Consider the following 14,929-nt stretch of genomic DNA (forward strand, 5'->3'; position numbering starts at 1 on the left):
TGCTCAATCATTTTTCCTTGGTTTGAAATTGAAGACTGTCCCAACTATTCTCCAATGTGTAAGGATATGGCCAAATACCAGAAAGACCATAAAAGTTCTTATTAGAGCCCTCCGCTCGTAAGCCTCTCTCTCCCACCCTTAAGCCTCTGCGGATCAACGCCTTCGGGGCATGATGTACAGTTTCTAGTTTCTCAGTCACTGCCAATGATGATATATACCCGTTCAGTTTCCATACCTCTGCCTGCTTCAGAATTTAACCTGCTACCGGGACAATGGGTTTCAAGGAGAGCGTTGTAAATTTACTGCCGCAACATGGTGTAAGGTCCATTAAGTTTACTGAGATAGTCAAGCCTCCTAAGCGTTAGATCTTTCTGATATACCTGGCGACCCTTTAATGTATCAATAAGACTAAAGTCTCTATAAGCGATCTCTATAAGGGATCCCGGAATTACTTAAAAACTATCCCGAAATCACGGGATCACAATTTTCCGTATATTTAGACATACCTAAGTGGCAGTACAGGTGGAAAGTGTAAAAATAAATTTACCAAAAAGATTTCAAATATTTTTAGAGCTGTACGAACTTTATTTGGAGTATATTAATATCAACGAAGTCTCTATAAGAGTTTATTTTAAGTAATTTATGTTACTTAGTTTCAAAGTTTTTTTGTTTCCAGCACTAATATTGTCAACTTTTATTTTTAAATAATTTTACAGAGGAAATGCACAAATTCATAGCGGAGCAACTGCAGACGGGACGAGTGCCACTTTGTATAAATCCGCAAAGTGCGGCCTTCAAAAGCTTTGCTAGGTAAGTGATGAGTGTCCTTTTAAAATTTCCAGAGGAAAAAAAGAAAGAAAAAACTAGAAAAGTAACCTACAGTTGAAACGATACCAAATTCAACCAAAAAACGACCTTAACAATCCTTTTTTGGTTTTTCTAAAAAAAACTACAATTGTTTTGTAAAATTTTTGGGTTTTGCTTAATAAATTCGGTGTAACTTTGTTTTTTTTTTCAATACCGTATATTTTTTTGGTTTTTGTAGTTTTTATATTGATAAAATTTATAATTTTTCATATTAATTTCTTTCTTAAAATTTTTTCTCTAATCCTTTTTTTTTTTGCAGTTGCACTTAAATTCTTATTTTCATTTCGGCATACTCCATTCATGACCGTTTCTTTTCATTACTAACATATCTCATTTATTTGACAAAACTTTCGTTTTCCCTTTCTGCACTACAGCACATTTTCGAACAACAAGTTTTTGGTGTACCTAGCTGCATAGGTTGTGACTTTTTGACAAAATTTTTCCATTCGAAATTCAAATTTTTCCACACATTTATTCCGTTTTTTTTTTTTCAAATGTGCATTTTATGTGTTGTCTTTCACGAAGTCACAGCACACATTTGCACGTAAATATTTGAATTTCTTATACTTTTGCACCAACAACCATCATCCATCCATCCATTCATTATCTACCGCCATTACAACACTTTAACCACGACCATGACCATTTTGCCACCAATCCGTTATTTAATCATGCTTTCATTCGAATTCATTCATAGTAAATTCTTTGATTAATAAAGTTTTATTAAAAATAAATTTATTAAATTTAATTACATTTGCGTTAAGCCAATGAGAATGAGATAATCTACTACTACTACCACTACTACTACTACTACTACTACAACCACTGCTGCTGTTACTGCTGTTAGAGACGCTGTTTGGTGCAACGTACACAGCTACAGATACAGTTACACATGCGAATGCGAATGCGAATACGAATAGAGATGTAAAATTGAAAGTCGAAGATCGAAAAATTAATTAAGAACTCAACTTAACAAAAAAGTGGCCGAGTCATAAACTGAAAACCAAAAAAAGGCAAACATTGCAAACAATTTTATATATTTGAGTATATACGTGCATATGTGTGTATGTATGTGCGAGTAAATCGCTCTATTTTTAACTCCGGCGCACATACGTTTACATTCAATGAGATAGCAATCGCCCTATCACCACGCACTGCTCAGCTCAAAGCACTCAGCCGTAAAGTATGCAATTGCTCGCATGCCGCATGAAGTCACTTCGAAAACTATGATAACTGTATGTATTCACGCACTCGAATTTAAGCAAAAATGTTCGTGCATTGCGTTGCGTTTTAATTGATTATAAATTGATTGCTATTTACTGCCGCCCAGTTGAGTATGCGCACTTAAATATTTTTGCAAATAAATATACACACTGAAAGATGTGGAGAGGATGTGGAGAGCGTGAATTGAATAAAATCACTTAACCAACGAGCAATCGAGCAGAAGAACCAGCAATCTATATTGCAGACCGGCGGTAATAGAAGCGGAGTCAAGTTAAAAATTTTACATCCAGCGTTTCTATTGTGAAGCGAAACATCACTATTCGGTATACCCAGCCACAATTCATTTGAATAGAGTGATTCGAGTGCTTCGCATACTCCGAATTCTACGAATAATTCAAGTACACAACTGATTGAGTTGGAACGAGATTGAGTTGGAGAGAGAGTTCATCTGAAGAAAGTATTCCTGCATGAATGTCTTTTCACACATCAAAAAAAAAAACGGCAGCTTTTGCTGCATAAGCGCAATATCAGCGCGCGCAATCAGTTCAGCAACAAAAATATTACCCATTTTGTTACGTTCAGCGGCTTACTTAGTTCAGCACAATTTGTCTACAAATCAAATCTCTGAATTAGGTCTGTTGATATTTAATTCGAACTTATTTATATTATAATTTTTTTTTTCTTACACATTCTACTTTTTTGCTACTTAGAAATCACAAAGTTATCATATCCTTTTAACATTAGTCCGTTAAGTTTAGTAAGTTTTTATTTTACTGATACTGTACAGCATTGCATATAATTATATTTATGTATGTATAGTTATATGTTTTAGAGAGTATGTGTGGGCGTGCTTGGTATGGGACTTAAGTAGATTAACCAGAGATCTGCAGGAAAATTAGGCGCATATGTGGCCCCTTTTGGGTTTCGATGACTGAACTTTCTCATTGGTTAAAAGCATGGTGCCAGTTGTGGAAGGGCTTCTCACAAATCGTTATATAGCTTGTAATAGTAGGCGTAGTAAGTTTTTTATGTGATAATGTGCCAAATGTGAGTTAACTCTCCACTGTAAAAACGGCCTTAGGTTAGGCCAGGAAATACCCATAGTTGTTCATTGGGTTGCCAAGTATGGGTAAGTGCCAGAAGTGCATCGATATAGAAAAAAGTCAGCCAATCTCCACGCAATCTCATCGCGTCAACTTCTGCAGAGAGAATTAGTTGGTATACGCCATTTTACGAGCCTCCGTGAAATAGCCCTATGATTATTCCAAGAATAACTCTTACTGCAGATCTATTGGGTTTCAGAGAGATTTTCGTCATTTTCCAATTTAACGGCCAACATAATGTTTGTCGCGTTCAACTTCTCATTAGCAGGCTCATGTTCGGGAACCCAGAAAACAGTGTTGTTGAGAGCTCAGCATCGGCAGGACATTTTCCTACAATCCTCTAATGGAATTTTTTTTAATATTATTATTTTTTTTTTTTTTCAAAAGCCATTCGACTACGGCAAAGATAGTGACTTTTCCGACTGAAACTATGCTATTTAGTAGAAGACTGACTGCCTTTTCTATAGCTTAAATATCAGCATGGAAGACGCTGCATTCGTGTGGCAGACGTAAAGACTGACTGTTCTTCAAGTTCTCCGCGTAAAGATCAGGCCGGTTTCTAGCTACATCTTTCCACCATCAGTTTAGTTCGGGCGTCGTCCCATTCCTCTCCGGGCGGAAACAATATAGGTATACTTGTATCGCCGCTTCCGATGTGGCGAAGTACGCGAACCCTTGCAATTGCCCAATTTTTTGCTTTTTTGTTCCCTTGGTCCATGTATGTATGTAAATATTACAATCGATCTGTTGACTGCGGTGTACATATGTATGTATGTATGTAGTATGTACAAACCATATATGATATACGACCTGTTTTCATAAATGATGCAGTTTTCCACATTTTTCGCCATCAGATGTTAATTGAGTTATATACATACACATATACATTAGGGTGCTTCACTCTCCTTATCAAAAGAAATCGGCACTGCTTTTCCATGGGAAATATAAAATGCATTATGTATATTTTAATACTTCCGCCATACTATTGAAAATAACTACCAAAACTGTTTTTTTTTTTATAAATAAAATTGGTTTTTGTAAATATTTTGTCTAAAAAATCACATCTGTTGATAATATAGTATATTATAAGAGTTTAAGTTCAATAGGTCTGCAATAAAGTGTAGTATCAATGCAATTAAAATATTGAGATTTTTAGATATATTTTCAAATCGGCCTAGCTCACGTAAATCTTAATATTTTTCCGAAATATTTTGGCGTAAGTTTTAAAATATCATAAATTGTATAATTCCGGTAGAAAAACCGCAACTTTTTTTTTGTGAGGCACTCTAATGTGCATACATAAATATGTATGGTTGTGTGCCTTTTTGTGTGAATGTTTTTATCAAATTCTTTTATTTAATTTATATGTATGTATATTTTAAACTAATTGGCCATAGACTAAACCGGATGCTAGTAAACTAAAATTGCAAAACATTTTGGGCAAATTGAAGCAATGGTCCATTATAAACATATGTACATACATGCATATATGCATATGTAAATTATAATACTACATATATTTTTAAGCACCAACCACCAGTAACCAATGCGCCATTTACACAAATACACACTCGAAACGCCCTCAAATTCACCACCATTTAATAAATCCAACCAACAGCCCATCAATAGCGCCACTCTCCAATCCTCACCAAAAGCAATTAATCACTTTCACGAACAAGAGTAATCACTCGTGTATATATGTATGTATATGGCTCATTTACTAAAAGACTGTCATAACTCAAAAAACGAAAGTTTTGAGCAAAAGTTTTCAGAATTACTCCATACATACATATGTATGTCATATTGTGTAAAAAAAAATTTATGCTAAAATCTTTTGTAGTTTCCGCGTAAGATGACAATTTGCATTAAATACCTTTTGCTGCATTTCAAGAGCAAGTTTCAAATTTTAAACGCTGCTACCGAAAAATTCTTCTTCTAATTTGCGTTGACAGTATTTTAGTAAACGAGCGATATGTATGTATATAATTATATGTACGTATGTGTATCGTACGTATGGTTAGTATTGAAAATTGCCAATCATGAATAACAGCTACATATAAATAAATAATTTTGCTACTGCAATTTAAAAAATAAAAAAAGGCATCGCTTCCAATCATGCGCACCCACATACTCGTTACGCAAAGAATTGGCTTACCGGCAGCATTGAGGATTTTCTAAATTTTCCCGCATTGAAATTCGTGTGTGTGTGTGTGTGTGTTTGTATATCATCTAACAACTTGGCATACCAACATCAAAATGCTACTAAATTATGCTGCATAAAACCCCCGCCCAAAAAAAAAGAACACATAAATTTATTACTAACTAATCTAATGAAGAGCTGCAGTCAAATGGATAAATGTGCATTAATAAAATTCAGTTACATATGTATATGGTCAACGTGCTGCCCCGCGACACTGTACAGTTGTATATGTAATAAACAAAACACCACCTCATTCCAAAATTAAAAAAAATAATAATTAAAAATCATAATAATAAAACTACAGCAGTGATTTTTAGTAGTTGTTAAATTATCTCCTCTTCCCCTCAACATAACGCATCAAAACTAACTTAAACGAAACTAAATTGAATATAAAAAAAGAACTCTTTTGTTTTTAATTTTCATTGGTGCTTTTGTAATCAAATCTAACCATCTATCTTAATAACATTATTTTGTTAAATTAAATTCATTTTGTAGTTATATTATTTTAGTTTAAAATTATATAATTTTTCGTAGTTTTAGTTATAGCATCTAAACTGTGTAGTAAGTACCGTGTACAAGGATAACACTTAGTCAGACACACACACATATGTATATTAAATAGATTTCATTAATACTAAATTTATTTACACACAAAATGCGTAAAACCTTCTTACACGACCTGTATTTGCATCTGTAAATCTCAATTTTCTGAAATGTTCCTACCGTCTATCACAACTTGATCGATTTGGTTTCACGTTTTCCGATCAAGTGACACTTTTACTTTAATTAAATGTTTAGTGTACTTGAAACCAACTATTTTGTAACACTGTGCAAATTCATAATATAACTTTTATGGTACCTTGCGAACCCCTTGAATATATTTTAAGCCGTTTAGCTGTAATAAGACACTTACGGCACCATTGTGAATACCCGAATTCTTTATTTTCCTTGATAACCTCTTGCAGTCCTCTGGTAGAGTCGACACTATACATATGAGCCTGCTGCAGTGTGACCTTTTCCGGACATGACCTTATTGTTTTCTACTGTTGATGAGAATATCTGTTGCCAAACTAACCAACGACATTTCTAAATTCCGTTGTCGTCCATTCTTATAAATCAAGTTAAAAACATTTTCTATTAAATAGCTTGATATTTCTCGTTGCTGCTTACGATGAATATTTTTGAATATGCTGCCATATAAAATTCCCATGCCTGTGTTTTAGTTGGCAACAACATGAGTAACGAAATGAAACTGCTTTGAATTGGGTAAATTTTGTGACACTTAAAGATTGCAATTAAGGAGAAGATGAGAGAAGAAGATAAAGATGCAAACAAAGATAAAGATGCGGATAAAGATAAATATTAACTAAAGTTAACTACGCAGATAAAGGTAAAAAACAGATATAAATAAAAAGTAGAAGATGGCGATGGAGATGAAGATGAAGATGACAATGAAGGAAGATGAATATGAGAAGAAGATTAAGATAAGTTCAAAATGAAGATCAAGATCAATAATAAGTTGAAAATAAAGATACATAGCTTAATATTAAGATTGAGGCAAAAGCAAAGGCAAAGGCAAAGCAAAGACAAAGCCCAAGTAAAAGACAAAGGCAAAGGGCAAATACAATGACTAAGTTTCACTTGTACGCATTCAGTTTTTTTTTTTAATGTTTAATTCCCATTAATTTTCTTCTTTCCGACTTATCGTACGCAATTGAAATCGATGGTTGAGTGGAAGATTGACCTATATCCGCAGCTAGTTCGAAAACGCCCTATCTCAGAAAACTTTTCGAAAACGTCCCCTACTTCAGAATTTGGTTGAAGGATGCGCTCGAGTTTGCCCGAAGTCGGTCATAATTCGATCAGACTTGTCGGATAACAAAATAAATAAAATTCTCCAGACACTTCGCCCAGAAATCTGTACAAAACTTGTAAGGGTACGTTCATACAGAAAGCGTTCAACTTCATGACGCTTCAGAAACTGTCTGGCACATATGCTAGCTGGGTTAATTCACAAAGGCCCTAACCAATAAATTTTTTATTTTACAGTAGAAGCAAAAAACATTACATATAAAAAGAATATCAAAAACAGGTCGGGTTTTTTTAAAAAGTGGCATGTAATTCGGTTGTTTTAGGTACTAACAATTTAAAATGTTTATTGAAGGTGGATTTTAATATATCCTACCAAAATCTTGAGCAACGCAGTTTCGAAAAAAATGTTGGTTAGGGCCTTTGTAAATTAAGGTGACGATATGTATGTAGCTATCTTTTTTTTTTAAGAAAACGTTACAGTACTGCTCCCAGGTAAAGAAATTACATTAGGCTACTCTCCGGGTACCCAACGGGCCACAACCAACTACGATTTCATATGCCGCGAATAGGTGTTATAGGGGAGTCGGAATGCCGGCTCTGTCTTGAGGACGAGGGACCTTTCGAACACATTCTTTGTGACTGACCAGCCGTGGCTAGAAAAGGATTGATTTATTTCAAATGGTCAAACGCTTAGTAATAAGGCGCTCGACTACCAGAGCCCTTTTAGGATTGATTACCTTACCTTAAACCTCTTGCTGAGGGCTTGTAGAGAAGAACTCAAGACCAACTTCAAAACTATTGATAGCCTCAGAGAGAGTTTATGAAAGAAACACTTTACTTGACGGTAGCGAAATTTGATGAATTCATTTAAGAAACAAGTAATTTTTAAGCAAAAAGCACAGCCGACTTCCATTCTCATCGGATCTCAACCAAATTATTATGGGACTACCAATCTAATTCGGCTGACGTAGTCCAAAGTTAAGCGGTAAAATTCATAAAAAAATAAAAAAATATAAATTCAAATATTCCGACGAATTGATAACCTTCTCCTTTTTTTTAAGTCGGTTAAAAATAGCAAATTTTTCCGCGATCCATACGGTTGATCTTGCTGATACGATAATACATTTGTGTAGGAAAGTTAAATGCGAGATACAACGAAGAGCATAACTCAGCCGGGAACTATGTAAAGATATTTTTTCCTGTATAAAATGCATTTACAACCGAAACGACACAACACATACATACATACATTTCAACATTTGTGTAACTATGTAAACTTCAATGCTTTAAGCTTAGTTCAAAAAAACTGCACACACTACATTTTCCACTTGTATGATCATAACCGATTTTCGTTTCAAACATTTCAGTTTAGTTGTAGCAAACTTATTATTGTAACCACTACTTGTGTATTTATTATCTGTTTTCATTTCAAGTATTTCATTATGATTTGTTGTATTAAGTTGGCTTCATTTTGTGATATTTTATATAAAAACAAAATATATATATATATATAATATTGTTTACTAGATGTTGAATCAGTACTAATATAATTTCCGGTTTTTTTTTTATTCATTTTTCCAGTTCAACTGTGGCGCATCCTTCCGAATTGCCGCCATCGCCACATCAATGGGAATGACGGCAAAATGAGGCCATAGCCGCCTAAAAGTAGATACTAAACAACAGTTATTATTATAATTACAGCAACAACAAACAGCCAACAATACCACCCGTTTTAACCAAATTCTTTTCATTTAAATTTAATTAAACTAAATAAATGTAATATGTATATAAAAACACAACGCTGAAATTATGATGCAGCAGCAGATAAAATAGCCGGAATAAAACGACGGCAAAGAAACGATAAAAAGAGCAACAGCAGCAGCAACAGCAGCAGCAGCAGCAGCAGTAGCAGCTAAAAACCGAGTGACAGCGACAAATATTATAAAGAACTTTAATAGACTCTTATTTTTAAGAATAAAGCAACGATTTTAATTTTTAAGTTAAAAGTGTAACGTAAATGGATGGATGCATAAGCAGAGGAAGCGCCAATGGGCAGCCACGAAAAATAATTGAAAAAAGTCAAAAGTTGAAGCGGTGTAACCTGGCGGAGCTGCCACCACATTTGAAGAAGTTTTACGAAGGAAGAATGAATAGAAAGTGAAACAAAGCAGAGCATAATAACTAAATATTATGTAAATTAATTAAAGTAGAAACGAAGTGGAGAGAAATGTAACAATGAGCGGTACAGTAATCATTCCACCACCGATTAAAAACACAAAAAAAAAGAAACACAAGCAAAGGAATAATTTTGCGCAGAAGATGCGGAAGAGGGCAGTAAGTAAGAATGCTGCCCAAAGCAACACTAGTCGCCTGAAGTGAACTGAAGACAGGAAAATTGAAGCGGTAAAAGAGTGAAGCACACAAAGCTATGCTGCGAAAAGCTTTTGGGGTTGCGCGTAAATGAACAGCTGATGCTGAAGTGTGTTTTAATAGAAGCAGAAGAAGAAGTAGACAGCAGCCCCGAGAATGAGCCATTGAAATGGTGACGTCACAAAAAATGCGCAGTCAATGCTGAGCAGCGCATTTGTGGGAGCTTCGAAGTAGCAAATTCCGGCGTGCGAGGGCTACAGTAAGTGTAGCTGCAAATTATGGCGGCAATAAGAAGTCAAAAACTATCGCTGACGATTGTAAGGGAGAAATTAATAGTACGTATACATACACACAAAAACACTGCAAATGGCATGCATTATAGAATCAGTGTAATCGTGGAAAAAAAACACACACACACACAAACAAGCATCAAGTGCAATGCTATTGTTCAAAACAAAAAGTCCCAAAAAACATACAGCAATTGTAGTGAGATATCAGCTAAGCAGAGAATACGATGGGAAAGAGAGAGAGAGAGAGACGCCCCAGAAAAATATTGCAAAATATATTTGTAAATTATATGCAGAAGCAAAGTAAAAAAAGCATCTTAACTAAAAGTATTCACACACACACACATGCATACAAACTACATACGTCTCCAAGCTATGGACAATGTAATGAAAAGGCGTTAAAAGCAACAACAAATAAGCATAAAATACACTTTGTAAATGTATGTAACAAACGAAAAAAAAGGAACCTTAAAAAAACATCTGATATGCAAATGTAAAATAGAAAGTAAAAGTAATGAAGTGTAGCGTATGTATGTATTATTATGTAACAGCAATTATTATTATAATTATTATTATTATTATTAAACATAAAACAACTACATTATTACTGCGACTACAAATACACGTACGTTTATACATATTATGATTAACTTATATACATGCATATATAATTATAATGAACGTAATAATTAATTAATTAATTAATTAATGTAATTTGTTTGCCAAATTTACCTCAAAGCAAAAAGTAAAACACTTTTTTTAAAATACTATATTAAAACATATAAAAAATAATTATTGTATTGTAACTAGAAACAAAAAAAAACAAAAAATCTGAAACTACACACAAGCATTGAACGATACAAAAATGTACGCAAGGAGCTACAGGCGGGTTAGTAATTGCATATTGAGAAAATTTGAGAAAAAAACAAAGAAAAATTTTTCATGAGCTTAAGGGAGGGTTTTGGCATGCTATGCTATGAATTTATTTAAAATGTCAGTTAAAGTGAATTTCGCGCTCTTTTTTCATTTTCGTAATTCGAATACAACTGAAAATTCACGTCAAGCTGATTTGTAAACAAAAGAAAAAGTTAAAAAAGTACTCCCAACTCCAAGTTGGCATCGTAAACCCTCCTTGATTTAGCAAACAGGTGGACGGCCGCATAGAAAAAAAATTTGAATACATCATAAATTTAAAAAAGAATCAAGAATTTTGCACCATTTTAAAATGATTTGGCTGGCCGCTGTGTAGGAAGTTATAAGCGCAGAATAGCTTCAAACTAAAGAAATGCAGTCAAAAGTATGCGCAAGCGCCTAAAAGTATGTAGTAGCAAGCTTTAGCTGTTTTTTTTTTCTGAAAAATGTGCACCATAAAATTTAAAGGAATACATGATAGCAATTATTTTGGTTTCACACACAGCAAAAAAACATGTGCGTATAGGATTTTAGTAAAGAAAAACTTAAAAAAAATAAAGCAATTTTCGAAATTTTCTAATTTATTAAATCGGCCTGATATGGAATAATTTCAAATAAATATGTAGTAGTACGAGGCAATAAAAATGTAAATTGGAAAAATTAGAAATTTTTTTGTGTTATGTGTTCTACTATTTTATATATAAATTAGCTTCATTTTAATAGTCAATATTCCTGTTTTTCGGATGCTTTGTATTGTATTTGTTTAACAACAAGTGTTTTAAAAGTCACCCGGTAATGCCATTCTCAATTCTATAGTCAACCTCATGGCATACTCTTAGGCGATGAGGCTTTTACGATTATTTTATTTGATACTTTTATACTGTAATACAACCACCCCACGATTTGACACTTTAGGTTTTAAAACTTTGTTTTCGTACAAATCTAATATATATTTCTGATTCTTATGATAACCATAAGTCCACTGTTTCGGTATTATTTTCTTAAGTCTAATCAATAACGGAACAGCTCTTTTACATATTCAAACTGGTTGTATACTTTTAGGATACTTAATATTTGGGTTTTATTGACCTTTTTAAAACTTGAGTTTTTGTTGCATACGAAGCATTTTAAATTATAAAAATTAAATTCGAAAATTCTTTTTAATTTAATAATTAATGTAGCTAACGGTGCTGCTGCGTCCCCTAAGATTTGCCGAATTTTTCCCATAAACTATTTTCTCTATTTCCACTGCCGCTTCTAGGCGTAAGATTTTCAATATTTTGCTTTAAAAGTTTTGTATACTTCTTCGTTCATTAAATTCATCATCACCCTCAAAATTCAACATTAATAAGTATTGTATGAAAAAGAGAAATGAAAAGATAATAAAATTGGTTTTCCATTTTGCAGCACAAAAGTGAAATTTAAATCAACAGCGCTGCCAGCAAATCATTGTAATAATAAAAAAACAAATATTAAATTTTCGCTTCCGCGATTATTATGTTTCATCGACATTTTCCAATAGCAAACAAATGCTGCCGAAAATTACTTAGATGCGCTATTTTATGCTTTCCAATACATACATATGTATATTATTTCGCTAAATTTTGAATAAATACCAAATTTAAAAAAAAAAATATAATCGAACAATTTGTTGTAGCTGTATGTAGAGCACAGCAAATAAAAACGTATAACAATATTTTATATATTTAATTCAATGCTATGTACGCCGCATATGTATATGCTTTAAATGTGTTTTGTAAGAAAATGACTAAAACAAAGCGAAAATATGTGTGTACGTTTTTTTTTTTAAAAGATAAGAACATGTATAGAAAACCAATTTGAAAACGAAATGGCAAGGTTAAACTTTCAAACACGCACTGAATGTACGAGTATGTAATAATATGTATAACCATTTAAATGATAATTTATAATTTTTATTATATAATAGTCGATTAGCCGAACTATACACTTACGTAGAAACACACACGCAAATGATTTCTTAACATGTATGTATGTATTGTAAGTTTTCAATGTGTGCTTATGTAAAGTATATTTCTTCTACACAAACTCCCACATGCATACATAATAGGGTAGTACTTAAAATATCAACACCTAACTGTTTTTCGAAATCGCAAAAATTTGTCGCAGTTTTTAATTGAAATTTGACATAGATATTATTGAAATTTATTCATATAAATGCATAAGCTCGCTGAGTCATAGCTGGTTAAAGTCATAGTTTTTCGAATTTTTGCGATTCAAAAAAGACAATAATTTTTTTAAAACATTTTTTTTTTTAATTTGGAAGTTTTCGGAGATGTTTTTTTTTATAGAAAAAAAATAATGATGTTGATATGTTTAAGGACCACCCTAATACATGCATACATAAATTAAGCGGTGGCAGCCAGCCAACTACGCTTGAATGAGTCGCCTGCACGGTAGCCTTGTTGAAGCGCTCCTGGGCATGCGTCGCCGCTGTCATTTCTTACAACAGAACTGCACACCAACGTTTTCAGTTATTTAGCGCTTTTCAGGCTTTCAGCTGTCAATTCAGCTTATAAAGCTTATAGCTAAATAGAAACTTGAAAAAATCTGAAAAGCGTTGAACGCTTGAAAAACTTGGTGTGGAGTGCGAACTTAAATCGTTAGGTGTATTCAATTTTAGTATCACATTATGTAGATGTGCATACCCTTACATGCATAGGTGCGTAAACAAACATATATATTTTTATATGAATTACATACTTACTAATTAAATAAGCAAAAAATTAATTAATTCAACAATTAATGAATTACCATGTAAGTTTGTGGACTGATTTCAAATAACACATTTTTTTTTTTTTGTGTTTTTAAAAACACGCTGCTCTGTGTTTAATATGTTTTTAGCTTTTTAAATTTTTATAATATGTAGCTGTTATTTTGTAAGCTCAAACATGACTTAGTTTTATATTTTAGTAGATACTTCTTTAAAACAAATTTAACTTTTATAACTCCGAGCTCTTGCATAGACTTCAATTTCAAAAAGAACAAAAAACAGCAAACTCTAAATGTCTGCGAATACAAATTTAAAAACAAAACGCAAGAAATTTATTTGAAATATTTCAATCACTACCAATGTACTATTAAAATTAAAATTTAAAACTACTATTTACGATTTAGATACTATTTACTACTACTTTGCTACTGCGAGTACATTCACTACCAGACTCATATGTATGGATACATAAATGTATGTATATGTAATTATGTCTCTTACTCAATGTTAGAATATTTTAGTGACATTTTTCGATTTTAAGCGTAAATGTTTATGCATAGAAAACTAGAGTTAGTAGATAACAAATTTTTCGAAAAAAAAAATATAATGCAAAACAAAAAAAAACACACACACACACTTTCAATGAGTTGAAGCTGATGAAAAGTATTTTTTTTTCAAAATCACCATCATCATAATCATTTGAAAACAAAAGTTTCTCAATAAAAAGATACATGCAAATTTTTTACATACACGCAAATGAAAATCTTGTCTTTTTTGCTTTTAAAACTGCGTTATTGTTTTTTTTTTTTATTTTTGGGTACAGTGCTATACAAAGAGCGAGCAGATTATGGTACTCAAAATCACTTAAGCAAACATACATACAAATGTATATCTAATAAACAAAATTCCGTAACAATTTTTTTTTTTTTTTTTTAATAAAGCACGTAAGCATATCTACATGCATAACTCAAGGTAAGCTAATACGCTCAGCATTTATGTTTTGTAGTACATAAATGAGTTGAGTACACACATTTTATCCTACCGTAGCGAGAGTGTGAAAATTCTATTGTAAAAAAAAAAATGAAAAGTTTTCATCTGTGTATATTTGTTATGTATGTATGTTTGTTATCATTAGCTTACTTACATTTTACTTTACATTTAAGTTTTCATTATTCTAAGTTTATATGTACATAAAAACCAAAAGCCATCGCATCGCATTACGCCTGCATGGCGGCCGGCCACACAAGGACACACTGCCCACACCCAGTGAAAATTGCTACGTTTGCAAGAATTAAACAGTCACGCACTAAACCCAACCATAGACGCAGGCATACAGGCGCATGCGCATATTCATACATACTTACTCATTTTTAGGCAGCCACAAAATATTTGTTGTTTAAGC

At 32.7% G+C, this 14,929-nt stretch overlaps 1 protein-coding gene across 2 annotated transcripts in view; it reads left to right on the plus strand.

The window, feature by feature from the left end:
* The window catches only part of LOC118747910 (serine/threonine-protein kinase NLK2), a 337,056-nt gene extending 327,154 nt beyond the window's left edge, over positions 1-9,902 (plus strand). Inside the window, exons 7-8 of one of the 2 annotated variants that reach the window (XM_036482122.1) lie at positions 717-810; positions 8,788-9,902. In XM_036482122.1, coding sequence (XP_036338015.1) covers positions 717-810; positions 8,788-8,842 — 149 coding nt within the window. In that variant the 3' untranslated portion in view covers positions 8,843-9,902. Of the gene's footprint in view, positions 1-716; positions 811-1,631; positions 1,754-8,787 lie in introns of those variants that run through there. The other variant, XM_036482123.1, reaches the window with a different exon arrangement.
* The last annotated feature ends 5,027 nt before the right edge of the window (positions 9,903-14,929 follow it).

This window comes from Rhagoletis pomonella, unplaced genomic scaffold (genome assembly GCF_013731165.1).
Source record: "Rhagoletis pomonella isolate Grant_MI unplaced genomic scaffold, Rhpom_1.0 Rhpom_scaffold_00012, whole genome shotgun sequence".
NCBI lineage: Eukaryota > Metazoa > Arthropoda > Insecta > Diptera > Tephritidae > Rhagoletis > Rhagoletis pomonella.